The sequence below is a fragment of the Equus przewalskii genome, chromosome 2 (genome assembly GCF_037783145.1).
Source record: "Equus przewalskii isolate Varuska chromosome 2, EquPr2, whole genome shotgun sequence".
In the NCBI taxonomy this organism is placed as follows: Eukaryota; Metazoa; Chordata; class Mammalia; order Perissodactyla; family Equidae; genus Equus; species Equus przewalskii.
In genome coordinates, this window is record NC_091832.1 from 82,482,379 (window position 1) to 82,508,255 (window position 25,877).

A 25,877-nucleotide genomic window follows, 5' to 3' on the forward strand; every position below is an offset into this window, starting at 1 on the left:
ACATGGCACTGCTTGGCAGCCATGCTGTGGTAGGCGTCCCACGTATAAACTAGAGGAAGATGGGCACGGATGTTAGCTCAGAGCCAGGCTTCCTCAGCAAAAAGAGGAGGATTGGCAGTAGTTAGCTGAGGGCTAATCTTCCTCCAAAAAAACAAACAAACAAAACAAAACAAAACAAAACAAAAAAATAACATGAAGTGAGAAATTGATGATCATAAAGTTACTCCTTGCTTTTCTTATTTATTACTGTAGAAATCTATTGTGTAGTATAATCCATGTTTTAGAGAATTCCTGAAAACTTGATTAAGATAGCAGAGAAATGCAAAAACCTTTAAAACATTGCAATTGATTAAGAACTTTAATGATTGAAAAGTATGTTTTTCAAATGAAATGAAGGGTAGAGTGCTTCTTTTGTATGTTTTTACTGTTTGGTAAAATACCATGTTGCTTTAAGTCCTTTGGAAGGGCATTGTTTTTATTTTAATTAGTTACATCAAATAGTATTTGCACATGAATATTATTTCCATAATATTTGCAGCAATTCCTGAAATATACCAAATACTTAGTTTTAGTTGTGTTTAGATTGGTTTAGTCTAGTTTAGTTTTGTGAGTAGGAATGATTCATTTCTAAATTCCACACAAAATAGGAGATAAAATGTTTGTTGAACTGTGTCTTTTCAAAAATTGTACCTGCTAATATTGACATACAGTACTTTGAACAGAGTCAGAGAGTAAATTATTTTTTTAATTGATCTTGTTTCTGATCTATACTGTGCCACAAATTAACTTTTTTGACTCAAATTAATTTATTTGTAATTTTTGAGTTTCTGCCTTTGGAAAATGGATTATATAATCTCCCAAACCATATGACTTTTATTTGTAAAAATTGGCAAATAGGTTAGCTTTTGTAGGTGGCCCAAATGGCATTTCCCCCAAAACCATTTATTCAGTTATTTTAAACTCATGCAGTGATAAAATTCCCATTATAATTAGCTTTAATTAAATTAAAAAAGTGAAATGCTTACAGATTATTAATAGTTTACCTAGGAGGTAGAAATTTTAGAAAAAAAATGATCAAAGTGATATGTTTAATTATAGCCCTTTGACTGTTTCACATAAAAGTCAGACAGGTAAAGACAATGTCCCTATTCCTGTTTCACATTTTGTTTTTATAGCATTATTGAATCAGAATTCACAAGCTGTCAGAAAAGATGTTCTTTTTGGCTTTATGTGATTATAGTTAAATTTTTGAAAAATTTTGTTTGTAATTTCTTGGAACTAACTTAAAAGACAAAATATGAGCTCTTTGGTAAAGGTAAATATATAGACAAATATAGACTTCTATAGCATTATAACATTGGTGCATTAATTGGTTATAATTCCGGTATGGAATTAAAAGACAAAAGAATAGAAAATGTCTAAATCTATGTCATTGGATACACCATATTAAAAAGATGTAATTTTTGGCATCAGTAATGTAAAATGGGGTGGTGGTGAAGTAAATGAGTAGAATTTTTATATGCAATTGAAGTTTAAGTTGTTATGTTTAAAATAGATTGTGTAACTTTACGATGTTTTATGTAATTCCCAAGGTAAACACACAAAAAAAAAACTTATGGAAGTTACACAAAATAAAAAGAGAAAGTGATCAAATTATGTAAATACCAAAAAATTGATGAAATACAAGGGAAAGCAATGAACAATTAACAAATTAGTATTAGTAAAATGTTAATAATAAGTCCTTTCCTTTCAGTAATTATTTTAAATGTGAATGGATTAAATTTCCAAATCAAAAGAAATGAATGGATAAAATAAATAAGATCCAACTGTATTTTGTCTAGGAGAGATGCATCATAGATCTAAGGATGTACATAGGCTGAAAGCAAAAGGATGGAAAAAGATAGTACGTGCAAATGCCAACCAAAAGAGAGAAGAAACAATAGACTTTAAGTCTAAAGTTGTCACAAGAGACAAAGAAGTAAATTATATAATGGTTAAAAGTATCAGTTCATTGAGAAAATATAACAATTAAAAATATGTACACCTAGCATCAGCACTTCCAAATATATGAAGCAAACATTGACAGAATTGAAGGGAGATGTATGCAGAAACATAATAATAGGAGGATACTATAGTACTCTACTTGCAATAATGGACAGAACAACCATACAGAAAATCACTAAGGAAGCAGAGATCCATATAGACCAATTGGATCTGACAATCACACAGAACACCCCATCCTACAACGGTAGAATACACAATTCTTCTCAAGCTCACATGGAACATTCTTCAGGATAGATCACATGTTAGGCTACTAAACAAGTCTTGACAAATTTAAGAATAGTGAAATCATACCAAGTATCTTTTTTGACCATAGCGGAATGAAATCAATAGCAGAATGAAACTGAAAAATACACAAAGATGTGGAAATTAGGCAATAGACTCTTAAAAAATGGGTCAAAGAAGAAATCATAAGGGTAATTAGAAAATATCTCGAGTCAAATGAAAACATTTCAAAACTTATGGGATTCAGAGAAAGCAATGCTAAGATGGAGGTTCATAGTGATAAATGCCTACTTGAAAAGAAGGATTTCAAATCAATAACCTAACTTTACAGTTTAAGGAAGTAGAAAAGGAAAAGCAAATGAAATCCAAAGTTAGCAGAGGAAAGGAAGTGATAAAGATTAGAGCAGAAATATGTCTCTTGTATGCAGCATATAGATGGATCTTGTTTTTTTATCCAGTTGGCCACCCTATGGCATTTCATTGGAGCATTTAATCCATTGACATTTAAAGTAGCTATTGATAAATATGTATTTATTGCCATTTTGTCACTTTTTCCTTATTTTTGGGTGTTTTAGTAGTTCTTCTCAGTTCCTTTTTTTTTCTCTTGCTCTCTTCACTTGTGGTTTGATGGCTATCTTTAGTAATATGTTTGATTTCTTTTGTCTTACTTTTTTTCCTGCTTGCTATAGGTTTCTGGTTTGTGGTTACCATGAGGATCCTATTTAATACATTATCATGTAACAGTCTATATTGAGTAGATAGACTCTTTAGCTTGACCTCTTTCTAAAAGCTCTACTTTTTCACCTCCCTCCTCCCACATTATGTTTTTCACATCATATATAGTCTTTTGTTTAGTGTGTGTCTATCCATTACCCTCTTATCATTGAAATAGGTAATTTTAGTACATTTGTCTTTTAACCTTCGTATTACCTTCCCAGGTAGTTGATCTGTTGCCTTTACTATACTTTTACCCTACAAGTGATTTTATTGCCTGTCTTTTGCCCACTCTCACTGCATCTATACTACGTGTGTACTGATTGTCTTAGCCAGAGCTAAATTAGTCAAGAAAAAGAAATAAACATCATCCAAATTGAAAAGGATGAATGGAAATTATCTCTGTCTGCAGATGTCATGATCTTTTATGTAAAAAAACCCTAAGGATTTCATAAAAAACTATTAGAACCAAAAAACAAGTTCAGCAAACTTGTGGGATAGAAATCAACGAAAGTCACTTGCGTTTCTATACGCTAACAGTGAACAATCTGAAAGGAAAATAAGACAACAATCCTATTTAAAATAGCATAAAAAGGAATACTTAGGAATAAACTTAACCAATGATGCATAAGATCTGTACACTGAAAAGTACAAAACCTTGCTGAAAGAAATTAAAGAAGACATAAATAAATGGAAAGACATCCCATGTTCATGGATTGAAAGACTTAATATTGTTAAAAAATGCATCTTACTCAAAGCAATGTACAAATTCAATACAATTACTATCAAAATCCCAATGACATTTTTTTGTACAAATAGAAAAACCAACCTAAAATTCATATGGAATCTTAGGGGTCTCAGTTTAGAATTTCAACACATATTACAAAACTACAGTAATCAAAACATCATGGTACTTGCATAAAGATAGACACACTGACTAATGGAACAGAACAGAATCCAGAAATAAACCTTTGCATTTATGGTCAAATGATCTTCTGCAAGGATACAAAGACCATGCAATGGTGAAAGGTTACTCTCTTCAACAGAGTGTTTTGAAAAGTGTATATCCACATGGAAAAGATGAAGTTGGATTCTTACCTTATACCAAAATTAACTTAAAATGAATTAAAGACTTAAACATAAGACCTAAACCATGAAACTCCTACATGAAAACAGAGGAAAAGCTTCATGATATTTAGTTTGGCAATGATTTCTTGGATATGACACTAAAAACACAGGCAATAAAGGCAAAAATAGACAAATGGGACTTCATTGAGCTTGAAATCTTTTGTGCATTAAAACATTTGTGCATCAAGGAACGGAGTGAAAAGGCAACCTATAAAATGGGAGATAATATTTTGAGCTATATGTCTGATAAAGGATTAACATCCAGACTATATAAAGAATTACAAGTCAAAAACAACAAAAGCAAGTAACTCATTCAAAAGTGGGCAAAGGACTTGAATAGACATTTCTTCAAAGAAGATATACATACAAATGGCCAACAAGCGTATGAAAAGAGGCTGAACATGACTAATCATCAGAAAAGTGCAAATCAGAACCGCAGTAGATATCACCTCACACCCATTAGTATGGTTGTATTAGAAAAAACCTCAGAAAATAGCAATGTTGGCCAGGGTGTTGAGAAATTAGTACCCATATGCACTGTCTGTGGGAATGTAAAATAGTGCAGCCTCTGTGGAAAACAGTATGACGGTTCTTCAATAAATTAAAAATAGAATTACCATATGATTGAGCAGTGTTACTTCTTTGTATATATCCAAAAGAATTGAAAGCAGACTCTGAAAGAGATATTTGTGCACCCATGTTCATTGCAGTATTATTCACAACAGCCAAGAGGTTGAAGCAACCTAATTGTCCATGGATGGATAAATAAACAAAATGTGGTATATTCATACAATGGAGTATTATTTCTCTTTAAAAAAGAAGGAAATCCTGTCACATACTGTAACCTTGTGACACAAGAATCTTCTTGTGACTTTATGTCAGTCATAGAAAGAAATGCTCTATGATTCCACTTAGGTGAATTATATGAAGTACTTAACCTCATAGAATCAAAACGTAGAATGGTGGTTGCCAGTGGATAGGGGAGGTGGAAATGAGATGTTCAATGGGTACAGAATTTCAGTTTTTCAAGATATGTAAGTCCTAGAGAGTTGTTGTACCACAATGTGCATATAGTTAACACTACTGTACTTTTAAAAATGTTTAAGATGGTGAATTTTGGGTTATGTGCTTTTTACCACAAGTGGGAAAAAAAAGACAAAAATACAATGAAAAAAGACAAAATACACTCTTTACCACAAGTGGAAAAAAAAAAAGGCAAAATACAATGAAAAAAGACAAAATACACTATATAGGACACTAAATTTAACATTTTTTAAATGTAACCTTTTAACGTCAAGTTGACTTGATTTCCATTATATCTTTAAAATAAATTCAATCCTCTTTAGAAATAATTAAATGTGCGGGGTTCCTCTCATTTAATATTGTTGGGAAAATGATCAGTTGTACATCTCCTTAAATTTTCATATCTGTGGTGATTTGTATCTAGATTTTATTTTTGTGACCTACTGTCTTAACTGTTCTACTTTTTATTAATTCTTAGGGTACATTTAAATTCAAAGCAGAAAGTGACCTGTTCCTTGCTGAGCATCACAAACTTTTATTGTACGATGGCAAGCTCTCTAGTGCCATTGCGTTCACATACAATCCACGTGCTACAGATGCCCAGCTCTGTCTTGAATCATCCCCTAAGGACAACCCTTCGATTTTTGTTCATTCACCGCATGCACTCATGCTCCAGGTACTAGCTATAATCTTTTAAGAATATTTTTAATGGTAAATTTTGATGTATTGTTGAGACACATTTGATAGCTTCTATTAAACACATGAAATGTAATATTTTATTGTTTCTGTTATGCTTTACTTTTTAATTTTTTTGGAAAATAAGTCATTGGAATCTTTACTGTCTTCTATTTTATAAGGATGTGAAAGCAGTTTTAACACATTCCATACAAAGTGCTATGCATTCCATTGGAGGAGTACAAGTGCTGTTTCCACTTTTTGCACAGTTGGATTATAGGCAATATTTATCTGATGAGGTTGACTTGAGTATATGGTGAGTACCTTTGTTTTTTTTCTTTAATTTGGTATGAGAATTACTTTCATCACTGTTGAGCTGCAGTGTTTTTTTCTGCCTTTTAAATTTGTCATAGGGTTGAAAGAATTTAAAGAAATTTGTGAACTATAATGTTGTTACAAATTCATATCAATAATAATAGTATTAATTTAAATTCTTACTTTGCAGTAGAAAATCTGGAAGTTCTAAAAAACAAAATTGTTTTTGCATAAAGTTAAAAATAGTGATAGTGGATTTATCAAAAATGAATACATTTGTCTAAATTCTAATTTAAAAATATTTTAAATTGTTTGGCAGTGATTTAATATGGGAATTTGGCTTTTCATACTTAATTATTATTGATTGCATGTGAATAATTGAAATCTAAAATTTTTGATGATATATGATAGGTGATTTAGTGGATTTTTAAAATTTTTATTTGATGGTATATTTGGCACGTTTGTCTTCTCTGTTGTAGTGTTGAGTCTAAAAAAGTCAGAGACATGAATTCTAGGACAAGTTATAAAACTTTGGAGAGGATATCAAAATGAATTTTTCATGGCTGTATATTCTAGTGAAACTATAGTAAAATATTTATGTTTAATTTATTATTTGAGTAATTTAAATATTTTCCATTCTCCCTTTAAAAATTATCTGTTTACTACTTTTATACGTAACTTGAAGTATGTTATCAATCTCTATACTTAATAATGTAATAATTTTCTTGAGATTATTTTCAGGAAACAAAATGGCTTATTTTTTAAAGGAATGGGATCAAATGTAGTATTTATTGACTATATTAAAAAAATTAAAATATAATTATCCTTGACATGTTACTACTTCATAAAATATTTTTGTATCCTGGTCTAAAACCTTTGTAACAGGACTCAGTTATTTTTTTTCTTGGTTATCTTTTTTTCAAATTTATTTTTCATCCTCTTTATTGGAACTGCTGACAGTTAAAAGTACTTTTATGGAGGAGGTTGGCTGGCAGTTATGCTCTATGTTTCTTTGTGGGACTCTCTCAGGCCCTTTGAGAAGGAGGTAACAGCTGACATCATTCCATTCCATTTTAAGTATCTCTAAAAGTTTTGAGGATGGGAGCATGACTGTGGCCCCTATTCATTTTAAGTCTTCTCGACTGTGAGTTACTATTTTCCTATTGGAATAATAAACAAAATTCTTTTGAGGATTTCATTTTGTCTCCCATTCTACTTTCTTATTTTCCCCTTTATGAACACTCTGTTCCATTCAAACTAGACCAGTCTGGAACCCTAACACATTTTGAGGAGTTCTACCCTAGTCTGTTTGCTCCACCTGTGTTTTCCCTGGTTGTCCGCTAACCCTCCAAAATTGAATATACTTGCTGATCTAAGTTACATCTATTCTTTAAGGCTTTAATATACTTATGTTAGCCATTTTATTACTTGTTTTTGGACATTGTTAATTTTTCTCTGTTTTGTCCATATTTGTCATATTGTTTCTAAGTAATTCACTTATTTGTATGTTTGTGATAAAGTATATGAAATAAATATTTGAGTAAATCCTTGTCTTACTTTAAAATTCTAGTCCTGAAATAATATTGGAGGCAGTTTTAGTAGAACTTCAATTTCCTTGAAATTGAGAACTTTTTATTAACATGAATGAAAGACTGCATCTATCTAACCTGTTGTTTTTTAATAGAATATGTTTTTTTAAACCATTGTCTTTTTGCTTATTACAGTTCAACTTTGCTGGCTTTTATCATGGAGTTGTTGAAGAACTCAATTGCTATGCAGGAGCAGATGCTTGCCTGCAAGGGCTTCTTGGTAATAGGATATAGTCTTGAAAAGGTGAAGTATGAAATGCTTTCCATTTTTGATTCTTAATTTGCAGGCCATGAACTTGGTCTCTTAAGTGTTTGAGAAATTCTCTTATGTAAAATTACCTAAATTAGAATAACCTTTTGTTGTTTACCTTGCCCCCATTGCTTTATTAGAGAAATGTGATATTGAGTCTCATGGCATCTTTAACTTTGAGCATAGTTTGTTGGCCAACTTTTTTCTTGTATTGACAGCCTTTAATTTATTTACCTTGCCTTTTATTGATAGTGACCTTTGAAATACCTTTCTTCGCAGTCTTCCAAATCTCATGTCAGCAGAGCAGTACTTGAACTTTGTCTTGCATTTTCAAAATATCTGAGTAATCTGCAGAATGGGATGCCCCTACTCAAGCAATTGTGTGATCACATTCTTCTTAACCCAGCTATATGGATTCATACCCCAGCCAAGGTAGTATATATATTGCTTTTGTTTTACTGTCTTCGCTAAGTTTTTGTGCTTGAGGAGAGTGATAATTGCGAGGATTTTCTTTTATATGCTATTATATATGATATAAGTGTATTGCATGTTTTGATTAAGTATACTTTTAATCTTTTTAGGTAAATTTGCAAGTCAGTATCTCTCTCCCTCTCCCTACCTCTCCTCCTTCCTCTCAGTAGTTTTAGAAAACAGAGCTATACTCTTTATTTTTTGTTGTTAAATCAAATAAAATTTTACTTGAGAGAGACTTTGATTTACTAAATATAAATCAAAGTTGGACAGTTCCAATGTAAATATAATTTTTTCTATGAACTATAGCTCTGTTCTATTGCAGATATACATACATACATATGTATGCATACATATGTATGTATACATTATGTAAATATGTATATTTTTTCATCCCTTAACTAACCACACTCGCTCTCCCTCTTCCTTACACACATACTCCTTTCAACAACATGATGAACTCATGATGAAATAGTGGAAATGTCATCCTTTTTGAAGCTTCCATGACATACTGGTCTCATTTAATCATTTTAATTTCACATTAACTCAAATTAGTAAATAAAATTATATTTGTACACAGTAATTTATTTAGTACTATAACAACAAACTAATTATGTCTAAGTGAACATAATTGAATTTGTGATAAAGTATATAAATAAAACCTTTGATAAATCTCAGTGTTGTTTTAAATTATCCTAAAAATATTAATAGTGGTAGTGTTAAGTAGAACTTGAAACAGAAATTTTTATTAAATTGTGTAATTGTATTTGTCTTATCTGTAGCTTTTATTAGAAGTTGTATTATTTCAAACCCATTTATTATTTCTTCTTACTCTCTTCTTTTTGGTCCACTTGCAGTGTTTATCATTATTTAGGTTGGAATAGCACATACTTATTCTAGTTGTCAGAAAAAAATTTCTGCAGACTTTTTTGCTATTCTAGAGTCATAGTATCTTATTTTCAGCTGTCTTTTCAGACGTTAAAGAGAAAAACAGCTGCTGACTCTGATTGCCATTTGGAAATAATCAAAGGAGGCAGCTGGAGGTTGTAGCTTTTTATCTTTGGGTTCAAATTTGACCTCTTTCTCTTCTATGACCCTCAGTCTTATTTCTTTTTAAGATTGTTTCAAATTACTTTTTAAACCTTTTGCTAGACACTTTTTGTCTTATGAAGCAGCATATTTGTAAGGCTTTGGGTCTCTTTTGATGTAGTCAAAAAGCCTCTTAGTAGATACTTAGTTGTGGGGAAATATTTAAAAAATTTTATTATATCATTTCCTTAAGGTCTTAGTATTATTACATTTGATTTCTTAACTTTTCCTTGTTAATAATTTTCTTTAATTTCCTCTTTAGAATTTGCAATTGATTTGGTAACATTAAACTTTCCTCTGTTTCAGCCGTCTGCTTTGTGTATCCATGAGGGGTTGTAGCTACTTTTATTTTATTTTCAAGGTAGTTACAACAAAGGGCAGATTCAAAGTTTGTTTGGCCACAAGGTCATACAGTTTGGGGCAGGGGGAGCTTTTTAAGAAAAAGAATATGACATAATACATATAAAATTAGGTAATGGTCTCCCACTGTTTTCAGAATAGTCTCTTTTCTAATGTTAAGTTTTCATGCCAATTCTCCTTTTTAGGCTTTCTAGCTTAAACACTCAGTTATCCTCAATGGCTAGACAGGTATCAAAAGGTTATCTTAGAGCAGTGGTTCTCAGTCTTGCTTGTTGATAAAATCAGTGGGGAGAAGTTATTTCAAAAAAACAGAAACAGAATCCCATGCCCTCTACCCTAGATTCTGATTTAATGGGTCTGGGACAGGGCCCAGACATCAGTATTTTTTAAAAATGTTTTTCAGGCATTTTATTGCACAGTCACAATTGAAGACCATCATTCTAGATCTAGGAAAAAATTTTGTGTCATCTACCATTTTTCCTGTCTAAAATTTCCTCTTTTGTTCTGTCTACCTATCCTACTACTTATCTTCAAAGCCTATCTTAATACCTACTTTATTAGTGAAGCTTTTCTTGATTCTTTTAGATTATCCTATAATAATTTCTCTGCCTTCTGAATTCATAGTATTTAATAGTTCTGTGCCACTCATTTTGCAACATATTGCTGTGTGTCTTTTCTTATGTTTCTTACGTTTCAGTAGGCGTCTACTGCTTTTTCAGTAGGCGTCTTTGCTTTTTCACTTAAATTTGTGTGTATTTTTCATCTTCTCAACTGGATTTCAGCCACTGAGGGACAGTGTGTATGCCATTGTAGTTCCATAATACAGCACTATGCATGCAGGTGGAAGTCAGTATTTTCTGAATGACCAAAATAGCATGGTTATGAATTTGAATCATGTCATAGAAAGTGTTATATAGCCTCAATGACAAACAGGGCCTATCCATTTGAAGAGCAGTAGCTACATCAAAATAGTGTTATTTTTCAGCAAATCAGTAGATTATAGCATATATATAGTTTTCTAAACTACAATCATCTTCTAAGCCTCAATTTTAAGGAGTTCAGTATCTGTTACTCTTTGCCATAGATAGTTGCTGATTGACTCCTTAATTCATTTAGTCTTGATTATTTATTTATAGGAAATCTGGAAGATAGGCACCTAATTTTTGCTCTCTAAAGATATCGCCAGGTGACACTGGGGTATCTTGTAGGGTTGAACATGAAAATGCCGTCAATGTTCAGGAAGGTAACATAAATATTTTATTATAAATGATCAGGAGTAGTTTGGGAAAGTACATATGCCCTACTTAAAGTTGTTCAGTTTATAAAATATATCCACTAGCAATGAAATTAAAAATTCTTGATTTTGACATGAGAGTAGAGCAAAAGCTGTCTTTCTTTTTTGGTGCTATAAGTACTACAATATAGTTCTTAGTAAATTTTAGAGCCATAATTTCACTGAAATTTTGTGTTAAGATGAAATGTACAGGGTGGAGCAGCACTTATATTCTTTTTCTTACATATTAAGAGCTTGTATTTTGAAGTTAATAAGTTTTTAGGTGTTTATTTAAGACTGCTTATTTAGAAATAAGACTAGTAGAATTCTTTCCTAATTGAGGGACAGAGCTGATAAACATGTTTAGAGACTGTATTGTTATGATTACAATCATTGTAGTAATGAGCTATTATAGCAGAATTCTGCTTTTCTAATATTTCTTAAGGTAGGCTTTACATGTTTTTGTATGGTTTTCTTTCTTTTAACTTATTCCTACTTTTGATCTTTTGAGTTACTCCTACTTCCTTTTTCTTTTGTTTTGGAGTTATTCTAGCTTCTGATTTTCTGCAAAACAGAGAAAATTCTTGCTTTTTAGAACAACTGTGCACAGCATAAGTAGTAAGTTTATTATAAAGAAGTGATGCATGCTCATGAATAATTGCTGATTGCTAAATAGGAATCACTTTTTTCCATGGAATAGTGCTATAAAAATTTGATATAATTGGGACAGGTTACTTTATAATGCTACTGTAAAAAAAAGTTTATTTGGTTTAGTTTTATAAGAAGTGTGTGCTCTTTGCATGTCTATCAGTGGATGTGTGTTACCTCTTAACTTGGATGTTATCAAGCTCAGCATCTTAATTTTTGAAACAAGTATGGTCCATGTAAAGTAGCCTGAGGGTATAACTGGAAATGGAGGTAAACGTCTTTAAGCTCTTCATTTTGATTCTCTAGGTTCAGATGACACTCTATACTTACCTGTCCACGGAGTTCATTGGTACAGTCAACATATATAATACCATTCGGAGAGTTGGAACAGTGCTTCTCATCATGCATACACTGAAGTACTACTACTGGGCAGTGAATCCTCAGGATCGAAGTGGTATTACCCCAAAAGGATTAGGTATACCATCTCTTTCTATATATTATCTCAAACATATGGCAAATCAGGATTTTCTTCTTTCTTTTTTTTTGTTTTAATCAATGCTATTACATTACTCTGGAAGTTTTAAAAATCTTATTATGGCAAAATTTTATTTTAATCTTGTTGATAATTTTGATAGTTTCTTCTAAATTGTGGTTGCCAGAGGTTAATAACTTGCTACTTCTATAGAAGAATGCTACTTTTGCTGGTATGAGCTATTTGGGGCACAAATATGACTGGAATGATTGTGTTAAGGCACTGAAAATGAGAAGAAATTCTTTATTAGCAGCTGGTATTGATGCTGAGGCCAATTGTTACAACCAGAGTCATTAAAAAAAGTGTATTTTGAGAGATGGAGATTTCTTGCAGAAGTAGAGAGTATCTGCTTCTAATAACTAATATAATGAAACCACAAAATTTTGGTATTATTTTCCTGTATAAAATTCAGTATTATTTTCCTGTATAATCAGGACTACATTACTGGAAGGATAATATTCATTCATCATGTCAACAGTTTGTGGAAGAGGTAAAAATAAAAATTTTGACCAAAGGGTGGCTCTTTTGATTGCAAGTATTGCAAAACCTTTTTCAAACTGGCTTCCATCATAAAAGGGAGTTGATCAGCTCATATAAACTTGCAGTTTCAGTAGAACTTGGTACAGCGGTTCAGAATATGGCCCTCAGACCCGATTTATCTCTCCATTTCCCATTTCTTCTGTATTGGCTCTTGTCATATATTCTCTCCCTTTGTAGCAGCAAGCAGCCACTCTACCTTCACATCCTCACAACTTTAAGTCCAGCAAAAGAGCAGCTGCTTATAACGAGCAATTCCAGCAAAAGTCTCTTTATTGCTCTTTGGCTCTGATTGCATCATGTGCCCATCTGTGTGGCAGGTATTCTTCAGACTGCCCAGACATGGAGGCCCCTCCACCTCCAAAATTCATGATCTTAGAGTGAGGATGGGTTCAGTCCTTTGATAAAAATTGAGGGCTATTGCTTGAAATCAGGAAATAGGTGCTGGAGAGTCATACAACATACATTCTGATTGTACTCTAAGGCTTTGGCTGTTCAGTGATTTACAAAGACAAGGTTTCATATTTGTACAATCCTTCTTAAAGTCTCTTTCAAAATAAATGATTTTTTTCTCAGAGAATATGCTATTTATAATTTAGAAAGCTGTGAGGACACAGGGAGTTTATACTATCTGTTTAAGCTGGCAAGGTTGTGTCAGATCTAGAACTAGGTCATAATTTCCCAGTGTCTATTTCATGGTGCTCTAGGTGTCTCTTGTATTGTCCTGGGTGTTAGTATATATTCTGGCCATGATTTTATAACTGATTAGTGGCTCTGGGGAAATCTCATACTTCAAGTGAGAGAACTGGACAAACTTTGTGAGTCTTTTCTAACTCTGTAACCTATTCTTTTTCTAGGCATTGTCATGTGGAACAAATTTTAAACAATTTTCTTCCTATTTTAATTGATCTGTTGCAGGTCATGGTGGTCCTATGCTTTGGTGGTCTAGGAACTAACTGTAAATAATGATTAGTAAGGGGAAAAATTGGAGAAAATGTGAGGCAAACAGGTATCTAACTTAGGATCTTAGAACAATGGGTGTTTGGTTTCAAAAGCTTTCCACTTGGGAATTATATGTTTGAGACATGAAAATTGACTTTAATGTGAGCCATGTGTGACCGAGGACTTTTTCAAGAAGAGATGGAGATGTCAGAGGCAGTCAACATAATGTTTCCCTTCTTCCTGAACGATACTTTGTTGAGGTGTACTTTTTGAGATTTTTCTATTATCTTACACAATGGTAACAGTAGAAAAAAGTTTTTTCATACTAAATTTCACTTTATTTAAAGTTTAGATTTTCCTTTGCTTTTTCCTTTGTAAATTTATGTTGCAATAGTAACATTCTCAGAGTCTTGTAAAACAAAATATAAGTGCATATTATTATTGAGTACAAATTTTATTTACCTCATTTTTATGTTTTGTAATTCCTTTGACCTTATTCAAAAACAAGAGTCTTTATTGTAGTTTAAACATAAACCTTTTTTTTTTGGTGAGGAAGCTTGGCCCTGATCTGACATCCATTGCCAATCTTCCTCTTTTTGCTTGAGAAAGATTGTCCCTGAGCTAACATCTGTGCCAGTCTTCCTCTGTTGTGTATGTGGGATGCCACCACAACATGGCTTGATGAGCAGTGTGTAGGTCTGTGCCTGGGATCTGAACCTGCCAACTCTGGGCCACCAAAGTGGAGTGCATGAACTTAACCACTATGCCACCAGGCTGGCTCCTCAACATAATCCATTTTGTACATTTGGATGTGGTGTGAGGTTGCATGTGAGTTTGAATGATTGTCTTTCTAGAGACATGAAACTCTTTAGGAGACTGACCTTTATGTTTCTCAATAAATAAGTGGAAGAACTATTGGGAGTAAGAGTTTTCTATTTAGCTTTGAGGTCTTTGAAAAACTAAATGTGTGTGTATATATGTTTGTTTTGTTTAAAGATGGACCACGACCTAATCAAAAAGAAATACTTTCTCTACGAGCATTCTTGTTAATGTTCATTAAGCAATTAGTGATGAAGGTGAGTTTATACTTCTTATCCTATAGCATGTGTGGATTGTAACTTATAATTTCACGTAAAGTACAGTCTCTGTTTACTTACTCTTTGCTCTGTCACTAGAGTTATGCACTGGAAAATAACTTTAAAAGATATTTGTTTCCTTGTTTGGTTTTTGTTCTTTCTTGGGCTTATATGGATATATGTTATTGCAGAATTGGAGACTGATGATTGTAATATATGTTATATGAATTTCTGTAGGAGTTCAAGTGTGTTCATTGTTTCATTCAGCACATATTTTCTGAGCTTCTATTACTTCTAATGTTCTTGGCACTGGTGATACAGTAGTCAACAAAGCTCCTCAAGGAGATTTCATTTTTAGGAGGCTCCTTGTAACTGACATTGAGATTTTGAGAAATAATTTTCCTGTATAAATGCACCAGGTGGGTGTAGCAGCCTTTAGAAATGATTTCATTTTGTCCCTTATCATGCTACTATAGGTAAAGTAAAATTTAATATTATTTTTAAGGAAGGTGTTTTGGTTTTATAAGATGGCAGTATTCATTGCCAATAATTTATTTGATATTTTCCTGTATCGTTTTATTTCTTATTTTTTACACTTTAATGCTTTATTAGCTGTCACATAATATTATGGTAAGTGGGCCTAACTTTTAGTATGTCTTTCAGACTCAGGTACCTTGTTTCCATTTATTAAAAAATTTATCCCTTGAATTGTCTATTTTTCTATTTTCCTAGTATGTTTTTGTTTGTTTCCTAATTCTTTCTTATTCTTCTTTTTAGAAATTGCAGCTTGTTTTATTATTAATAAATTGAAAGAGTAGGTTGAAAATTTTCATACTTAAGTTTATATTTGAAAGTGCAGTGTTTTTCCCAGTGAAATTACTACTGTTTTTAGTACTTGACATTTTAACTTGGTAATTTTAGAAACTGTTCAGTTTACTCTCCAAATTTAATAGAAAAAATAAATAGAAAAGTTGTCTTCTGTATTAGAGAAGTGATAGCTGTGGATAATATGTTTTTATTTATCACTATTATTTTTGCTCACTTCAAGACTCTGTGGCTTTCTGAAATGGGTCATCATATTATATAAGGTGCTGAAACAGGGTATTGATGTCAGACCTCTTTTGACTTCCACATAGTCTTGAATACTGCATGTCTTTAGTGCTTACCTCAATTTTTATTTTAAATTTAAATTCTGTATTATCTTTTTATACTTATAGGAACTGACTAAGTCAAAAACTCTATATAATTTCCTTTCTTAACAAAGTTTTTTTAATGTAACTATAAGATAGTTGTATTATGTTTTTAAAGGATTCTGGAGTAAAGGAAGATGAACTGCAGGCCATTCTTAATTACCTACTCACTATGCATGAGGTAACGTTTGAATTTTATATTTTGGGATTTTATTTCTTGACGCTGTATTTTGGGCTTTTTTTTTTAAAGGAAAAACGGTTAAATAAATATTTCATTAATGACATAACTATAATGGGGAGTAAATGTATGTAAGAATTAAATCTTAGCAACCCTCATTTAAAATGATTAAATATGGGGCCGGCTCTGTGGCCGAGTGGTTAAGTTCGCGCGCTCCGCTGCGGCGGCCCAGGGTTCGGATCCTGGACGCGGACATGGCACTGCTCGTCAGGCCACGTGGAGGCGGCGTCCCACATCCCACAACTAGTAGGATCTGCAGCTAAGATACAGAACTATGTACGGGGGGTTTGGGAAGATAAAGCAGGGGGAAAAAAAAAAGCAGTTGTTAGCTCAGGTGCCAATCTTTAAAAAATAAAAAAAAACAAAACATAAAATGATTAAATATGATTGGATATTTAAATTCATAATACAATCTTACCACTGATTTTGCATATTCAAATAGTATTAAATTAACTCATTTGTAATGGGATATAAAATTATGTGGTTGAAAAAGAGGTTGAAAAATAAATTGGTTGAAATGCCCTGGGGTTTTTTCTTTATTTTTTATCAGTGGGAAAATGTAATATGTGCCAGATGTAATCTGACTAAATAATCTGATTTAATGTTTTTTAAATAAGTAAAATTTGGAAATGGGTGGAATTTCAAATAAAGCTCAACATTTTAAATGATAATTTACATTTCTATGTTATAATTCACGTCCTGTGAGTTAATAAATATCTGTTACAGTGTGAAATAGTACTTTCTTTAATCATTAATAAATGAGAGATATTGTTTTGACTTATGTTAATTGGAGCAGAAAAGAATGTATTAAATTTCTTGACTGGATCACATTTGACTCAAACATTACTGATTTTGTTTGCTTTTTCCTCTTGAGTCGGGTGTTCTATTATATTTTTAGATTTTTCTGACCGGATGTAATAGTTGAAGATTTTCAATTGAATTTCCTAGTAGCCTGTTATATGTGATTTTGTTTTTTGTTAATCCTAAGGGACTGAAGTACTTCATAAGAGAGAAGCTGGAAGTCACAGTGATCTTCTGTTTTCTCTGAATCTATTAAATCAAAAATCTTTGAGGTCCTTCAGATAACACTTTTGCAAAGGCTCAGTGCCCTATCTCTAGATCATTTACTTAGCATATTGAGAATTAGGTGTTCAGGTACTGCCTTGGCAAAAATTAAAACAGTGAGTGAAAATCTCGAGGCAGGGCAAAGGAGATAACCAGCTGCTGCTTCACTTTTACCTCTTTGGGTCAGTGTCTCCCAGATAGGCCCTACTGATATGCAAAGGTTGTGAAGGATTTTCCTGAAATTCTTGTTCAATTTCAGAACTCATATATGCTCCTGTGCTCTTCTGTAAATGTTATCAAGTTATACCATATATAGTAGTATGTCAACTCAATAAACATTTATTGATCATCTCTATTTTCAATCCTGACAACAGATAATAGATGAGAACTATCCAGTTACCATTTTCCAAAAAGTCTTCTCTTGGAACTAGTTTCTTGAGAGGCTCAGTGAAGAAGATGGTCCATGTAAAAGAAGTTTAGGGAATGGTACATAATATGTTGCCCCCAACACTATGACCAGATTCACAACATATATTAGCGTATTAAAGGCTCTAATATATCTTGCTGTGATAGAAAAGAACAATCTAGTTCCCCCTTCTTCCCAATTTCTTGATATATAAACAAAAAGGTTTAAAAAAAAAACCTGTTAAGTCAGGTCTGTTATATCTATAGAATATGCTTTAGGAAATCTTGATACGGTATAATATAAGAGCTATTTTATGTTTTTGATTAAATTATTTGGCCATTTGGTGCTGTGTATTTTGAATTATACAGATGAATATGTAGATGTAAAGAAAAATTTGTTAGAAACAAGTATATATTGTTTATATGTCTGCTTGTTTTTTCTAACGTTGAAATTTCTGTTGTTTCAGAAGTATTCAGTGTTGAAATAAGTTTTTTTTCTTTATTTAAAAAAAAATTCTAAAATGGTTTTAGGATGACAATCTAATGGATGTCCTACAGCTGCTTGTTGCATTAATGTCAGAACATCCTAACTCTATGATACCTGCTTTTGACCAAAGGAATGGGATACGGTAAGAGTTTAATATGTCAAGAATTTTAATATATTTAATATAAGAGATTAGTTTGAAAATGATAGAAAGATTATTAGATATGAAAAGTGTTACTGGATCTTGTATTATAAAATTAGTTAAGATGTAAGACCCCTTTATTTCATGTGTTATTTTTTTGAAGAAAGCTTTAATTATAGAAGCTATTTAATTTGTGAAGATAGCTCAGGCAAGTCATTCCAGTATTTTGAATGCTTAGTGCTATTTAATAGCTGTTGTAAGGTCGAATTCTTTAGCAGAGTTATCTTTAGGTCTTAGAACACTAGTAGTTAAATTGTGATCCAAGAGATCTCTATCCTCCCTTTATATATCACTTCCTCCACTCCTAATCCCAAATCATCATCGTATTAGCCTACTCAGGCTGCCATAACAAAATACCTTAGACTGGATGGCTTAAACAATGAATTTATTTTCTCACGATTCTGGAGGCTGGCAGTCCAAGATCAAGTGCCAGCAGTATTGGTGTCTGATGAGGGCCCTTCGTTTGGGTTGCAGACAGCTATCTTCTTGCTGTGTGTTCGTGTGACCTCTTCTTTCCATGTGCACAGACAGAAAGAGAGAGAGAAAGTGCAAGTTCTCTGGTCTCTTTTTATAAGGACACTAATCTTCTTGAATCAGGGACCCAACTCTACAACCTCGTTTAATCTTAATTACTTCCTTATAGGCCCCATCTCCAAATACAGCCACATTGGGGGTTAGGGTTTTAACATACGAATTGGGGGTTTACACAGTTCGTCCGTAACAATGATTAGTAATGGAACAGAATACTTTTAATTCTTGCATTTAATGAAAATGTTTTTGGGCCACAAAAGTTAACAACTACTTTGCTGGATGATCAGCTACAGTAACTAATTTAATGATCTAGTTATAATAAATTTTCCCCATCATTTCTCTGTTACAAATCCTTTATTTGGTACCTTCCAATACTTGTTCTGTATAAGATAGAAGATGACTTTATATATTATACTTAAGGAGTGTATTTTCAGAATTTTTCAGAGAAACAAAACCAAAAGGTTGTGTGTGTGTGTGTGTGTGTGTATGTGTGTATGAAAGAGAAACAGTTGGAGAGATACTGAGATTTATTTTAAGGAATTGGCTCATGTGATTGTGGAGGCTGACAAGTCCAAAATTTGCAGGGTAGGCTGACAGCCTGGAGACCCAGGTAAGAGTTGATGTTACAGTTTGAGTCTAAAGATAGTCTGCTAGCTGGAGTCCCTGTTGCTCTAGGGAAGTCAGTCTTTTTTCTATTAAGTCCTTCAACTGATTGGATGAAGCCCACCCACATTATGGAGGATAATCTGCTTTACTCAAAGTCTGCTGATTAAAATGTCAGAGTAAATGCTGGCCTCATAGAATGATTTGGAAGTATTTGCTACTGTTCAATTTTCTTGAAGAGTTTGTATAGAATTATTATTATTAATTTTTTAAATGATTGCTAAAAGTTACTGGTGCACTTATCTAGGTGTGAAATTTTCTTTCTAGGGGTATTTTTAGGTACAAATTCAATTTCTTTAATAGATGTAGGGCTGTTTAGGTTATCTGTTTCTTTGATGAGCCTTATTAAGTTTGTATCTATCAAGAAATTGTCTATTTTGTCTAAACTGTTAAATTTATTGATATAAAGTTGTTCCCTTAATTTCATTTAAATATCTGAAGAGCCTGTAGTGATGTCATCTCTCTCATTGCTCATATTAATAATTTTTCTTCTTTCTTTTTTTCCTGATCAGTCTGGCTAGAGGTTGATCAGATTTATTGATTGTTACTGTTTTGAGATCTTTCTTGTTTTTGAATGTAGGCATGTTTAGTGCTATAAATTTCTTCCTAAAGCACTTTTAGTTTCCTCTCATTTTTACTCAGTTCAAAATACTTTTATTTTTCCTCTCAATTCTTGTTTTATCCATGTTTTGTTTAGAAGTGTGTTTCAGAGATGTTTTTATATTTGAATTTTAATTTATTTCTGTTGTAGTCTGTGAGCATCTTTGTGTGACCTGAATATTTTTAGATTTATTGAGACTTACTTTATGGTCCAGAATATGGTATATCTCAGTAAATGTTCCATGCACAGTGGAAAAGTATGTGTATTCTGATGTTGTTGGATGGAGTGTTCTGTAAATGTCAATCAGGCTCAGTTGGTTGATAATGTTCTTCAAATCATCTGTCGTTATTGAGGCTTCTCTACATGTTCTATCATTTATTGAGATATGATTGTTGAAATCTCTAACTATAATTGTGTTTCTCCTATTTTTCTTTCTTTGCAGTTTTATCATTTTTTACTTCATGTATTTTAAGTCTGATATTAAGTCCATCTTTAAGATTTTTATGTCTTTCTGGGAAATTGGTGCTTTTATAATTGTTATTTCCTTTTTTATTCCTGGAAATATCTCTGGATCTGAAATCTACCTAGTTTGATATGTATATAGCTAATCCAGCTTTCTTTTGCTTTGGGTTTGCATGGTATATCTTTTTTCCCATCCTTTTATTAATTTATCTATATCTTTGTATTTAATTGAATTTCTTGTTGACACAAATGTGATGGCTAATTTTGTGTCAGCTTGGCAGGGTCACAGTGCCTTGATATTTGGTCAAACATTATTCTGGATATTTTTATAAAGGTATATTTTGGATGAGATCGTTATTTAAATTGGTGGACTTTGAGTAAATCAAGTTACTGTCAACTATGTGGATGGGCCTCATTAAATCAGTTGGAGCCCTTAATAGAGCAGAGACTTACCTCTTCCCCAAGAAAAGGGAATTCTGCCAACAGAATGCCTTTGGGCTTGAACTAGAGCTTTTTCCTCAATGTCCAGAGTACTTGTCTGCCCTGTAGATTTTGGATTTAGTAAGCCTCCACAATTGCATGAGCCAGTTCCTTAAAATGAATCTCTCTCTATGTATACACATCCTGTTGGTTTTCCTTCTGTGGATAATCATGAGTAATACACAAGTATAGTTGTATGTTTTATTTTTTTAAATGTACTCTGAGAAACTCAGTCTTTTCGTTGTGTTTAAGTCTAAACACAATCTGTTTACTTTTAATGTAATTATTGATATGGCTTTATTTTCATCTAGCATTTTATTTATTTGTCCAAGTGTAATTTTTTTCTGTTTCCCTCTCCTGTGTTCTTTGTAATTGAATTCTTTTAGTATTCTTTTAAAATTAATCTATTGGTTTTGGATCTGTCTCTGTAATTTTTTTAGTGGTTTCTCTAGAGATTTCACAGTCCATTTAGAGTTCATGTTTTACTTTTTTGAGTAAAATATAGAGCCACTGCAACTATATTGATCCCTTTAACTTCCACTGTTGTTCCTTATTACATCTAATGTATTGTAAGCCTCTCTAGACAATGTTATAATTTTTAGTTTCACTTGTTTTATGTAGTTTAAAGAATTTAAGAGAACAAACTTTTATATTTATCCAGAGAGTTATAATTTTTTTGCTTTTCCTTCATTCCTTAAGAACTCAATTAGCATTTGTTGTGGAGCAGTTTTTTGGGTTTTTTATTTTTGTTTTTGTTTTTGTTTTTGCTGAGGAAGTTTCACTCTGAGCTAATATCTGTTGTCAGTCTTCCTCTTTTTTCATATGTGAGCCACCACTACAGGATGGCCAATGATAGATGGGTGTTGTCGGTCTGTACTTGGGAACTGAACCCAGGCTGCTGAAGTGGAGTGTGCTGAACGTAACCACTAGGCCACTGGGGCTGTACCTCTTGTTGAGCAGTTTTGCTGGAAATGTAATTTCTTAGTTTTTCCTCTGAAAATGTTCTTATTTGGCCTTCATCACCTAAGGATATTTTTGCTGCATGTAGAATCTGTGTTTCTAGTTCTTTTTTAAGTACTTTAAAATATTTTCCCACTGTCTTCAGGCATCTATGGTTTCTAATGAGAAATCTAAGGTAATTGAAATCTTTCTTTGCTAAATATAATGTACTAGACTTTTGTACTTGCTTGCAAGACATGTTCTTTAGCTCCCTTCCCCCACCCCGTGCAATTTCATTATGGTTTTCTTTGTTCTTATCACCAAATTTGGGAAGTTTTAAGCCCTTATTTTGAGATTTTTTTTTTGTTTCAGTTATATCTTTCTCTTTTCATGTTGTGTTTCTAGTGCCGTGAACATTAGAACTTTTGATGCACATCTCCTTAAATCTCTTTTTAGTTTATTTCAATCTTTTTTCTCTTTGTTCTTCACATTTGATGCTTTCTGTTGATATAGAAACTTGATACGTTTGATAAACCTGATATTCACATCTATGAACTTTTTCTTTGCCTTTTTCTGTTTTGATATTGAGCCTGTCTCATGAATATTTTATTTCAGTTATTGAAGATTTCAAATGTATAATTTCAATATGGTTAATTTTTATACTTTTGCTTTTTTTTTGATGAGAGCTCTATTTTCGGAACCATTTAACTGTGTTTATCTTTACCTTCTGGAGTGTAGTTATAATACCTCTTTTAAAAGCTTTGTATGATAATTTCAGAAATTTGCCCATCTCATCAGCATCTGTTCATTGTCTTTTCCTATGAGAAAGGGTCACATTTTTTGGTTCTTTGTATGTTGAGTAATTTTTTTACTGTGTCCTGGACGTTGTAAGTGTTATCTTTTATAAACTCTGTGTCTTGTTATAATCTTCTGACAAGTGTTAATTTTGTTTTTAAAATTTTTTTTAGCAGAAAGGGTCAGACTTTAAGTTATACCTGTCCTCTGTGGGTGGTGGTTCCAGTGTCACTTCATTTAAAAAATCTGTTGTCCTGCTTTGGGTCTTTCTTGCACATGTACCACTTGGGGATTAGGCTGAGAATCCAGTGATAATTCAAATCTTCTTTCAATTTAGAAAGACTTTGCTATTCTGGTCTGGGTATGCCCTACACATGTGCGTATCTTGGGTCAGTTTAGGGCTTTTGTGGGTTTTTATGCAGATTTTTCAGGATTCCTTCTTTCCCATTTGCTCCTATTCAGGACTTGCCCTACCCTATCTATCCTATGGAGACCCATTTTCTTAGTTCCTCTAACTAGAGGATAATTTTTCTTTGAATATTATGCACCTGAGCTTCTGACATCCAACTCTGAGACCAGGGGGTCCACTCTTAGGTCAGATTTACGAGGGAAAAGTAGAAATTGAGACTCTTACCTCCACGATGGGTATTTCTCCAAGTTTTAACTCACCTACACTGATGCATCTCATTTTGTTTAGTCTTCAGAGTACTTAGGAAATTGCTTTTTGTATTCTTTTCCATAGTTACTTCTAATACTCAAGACAGAGAGGCTATATTAGGCTTACTCTATCTTGGTTGGACCAGTAACCCTGTTGACTTTTTTGGTGAAGAAGATTGTCCCTGAGCTAACATCTGTTGCCATTGTTCCTCTTTTTGCTTGAGGAAGATTGTCCCTCAGCTAACATCTTGGCAGTCTTCCTCTGTTTTGTACGTGGGATGCTGCCACAGTATGGCTTGATGAGTGGTGTGTAGGTCTGTACCTGGGATCCAAATTGCGAACCCCGGGCTGCCAAAGCAGAGCGTGCAAACTTAACCACTACACCACTGGGCTGGCCCCACCCATTGATTTTGTAGTTTTCTTTTTTAAAAATTATTTTCTATTTAATGGTTTTATAATATTATTGTATTTCTTTTCATCTTGGTGGACTTTATTATTTCTTGCAAGACATGTCTGCTAGCAATCAATTTTCTCAGGCTGGTTATCTGGGAATATTTTTATTTGCTTTTATTTTTGGGCAATAATTATGCTGAATATAAAATCTTAATGAATAGTTTTCTTTCTGTTAGCACTTTGACTGTGGTTCCATTGACTTTTGGTCTCTACTATTTGTGATGAGATGTCAGCCATGTATTATATTGTTGTTCTTCTGTATGTCTTGAGTTAATTTTCTCTTGCTTTTGAGTTTTTTACTTTGTGTTTAGATTTTGACTATGTTTTATTTAGTTGTGATTCTCTTTGTTTTTAATCTTTTGTGGTTTAGTAAGTTCTTGGATATGCATGTTAATGTTTTTTCATCAAATTTTGGAAGTTTTTTCACATAATTTCTTTAGATATTTTTTTCCTAACCCATTCTTCTTTTTTTTAGCACTTGTATTTTACCTATGTACAAGCATGCCTCGGAAATATTGCAGGTTCAGTTCCATACCACCGCAATAAAGCAAACATTGCAATAAAGCAAGTCACACAAATTTTTTGGCTTCCCAGTACATATAAAACTTATGTTTAGGGGACCGACCCTGTGGCCGAGTGGTTAAGTTCGTGCACTCCGCTTCGGTGGCCCAGGGTTTCACCAGTTCAGATCCTGGGCGTGGATGTGGCACCACTCATCAGGACATGTTGATGAGGCGGCATCCCACATGCCACAACTAGATGGACCCACAACTAAAATATACAACTATGTGCTGGGAGGTCTTGGGGAGAAAAAGCAAGTAAAAACAAACAAACAAAAAATTATGTTTACACAATACTGTAGTCTTTTAAGTGTGCAATAGCATTATATCTAAAAAAGGCAATATACATACCTTAATTAAAAAAATACTTTATTGTCAAAAAATGCTAACCATCATGTGAGCCTTCACTGAGTTATATTTTTGCTGGTGGAGGCTCTTGCCTTGATGTTGATGGCTGCTGACTGATCAGGGTGGTGGTGCTAAAGGCTGGGGTGGCTGTGGCAACTTTTTAAAATAAGACTACAGTGAAATTTGCCACATTTATTGACTCTTCCTTTTGTGAACTACTTCTCTGTAGCATTTGATGCTGTTTGATAGCGTTTTATCCACAGTAGAACTTCCTTCAATATTGGAGTCAATCCTCTGTAACACTGCTGCTGCTGCTTTATTGACTAAGTTTATATAATATTCTAAATACTTTGTTGTCATTTCAACAGTCTTCACAGCATCTTCACCAGGAATAGATTCCATATCAAGAAACCAATTTCTTTGCTCATCCATTAGAAGCAACTCTCATTGCAGCAATTCAGTCACCTCTTCAGGCTCCACTTCTAATTCTAGTTCTCTTGCTATTTCTACCACAGCTTTAGTTACTTCCTCCACTGAAGTCTTGAACTTGTCAAAGTCATCCATGAGGATTGGAAGCAACTTCTTCCAAAGTCCTGTTACTCTTGATATTTTGACTTCTTCTCGTGAATCATGAATGTTTGTAATGGAATCGAGAATGTTGAATCCTTTCCAGAAGGTTTTCAATTTACTTTGCCTAGATCCATCAGAGGATTCCCTATCTGTGGCAGCTATAGCCTTGTGAATTGTGTTTCTTGAATAAGACTCAAAAGTTGAAATTACTCATTGATTCACGGGCTGAAGAATGGATGTTGTATTAGCAGGCATGAAAACAACATTCATCTCATTGTACATCTCCATCAGAGCTCTTGGGTGACCAGGTGCATTGTCAATGAACA

General features: G+C 32.9%; 1 protein-coding gene across 5 annotated transcripts in view; it reads left to right on the top strand.

Moving 5' to 3' along the window:
- LRBA (LPS responsive beige-like anchor protein) overlaps positions 1-25,877 on the top strand; it is a 706,265-nt gene that overhangs the window by 110,032 nt on the left and 570,356 nt on the right. For all 5 annotated transcript variants that reach the window (XM_070611607.1, XM_070611606.1, XM_070611608.1 and 2 more), the window contains exons 10-17: positions 5,630-5,827; positions 6,009-6,142; positions 7,866-7,974; positions 8,260-8,412; positions 12,128-12,296; positions 14,829-14,908; positions 16,217-16,279; positions 18,338-18,435. In XM_070611607.1, the coding sequence (XP_070467708.1) occupies positions 5,630-5,827; positions 6,009-6,142; positions 7,866-7,974; positions 8,260-8,412; positions 12,128-12,296; positions 14,829-14,908; positions 16,217-16,279; positions 18,338-18,435 (1,004 nt within the window). The remainder of the gene's footprint in view (positions 1-5,629; positions 5,828-6,008; positions 6,143-7,865; positions 7,975-8,259; positions 8,413-12,127; positions 12,297-14,828; positions 14,909-16,216; positions 16,280-18,337; positions 18,436-25,877) is intronic.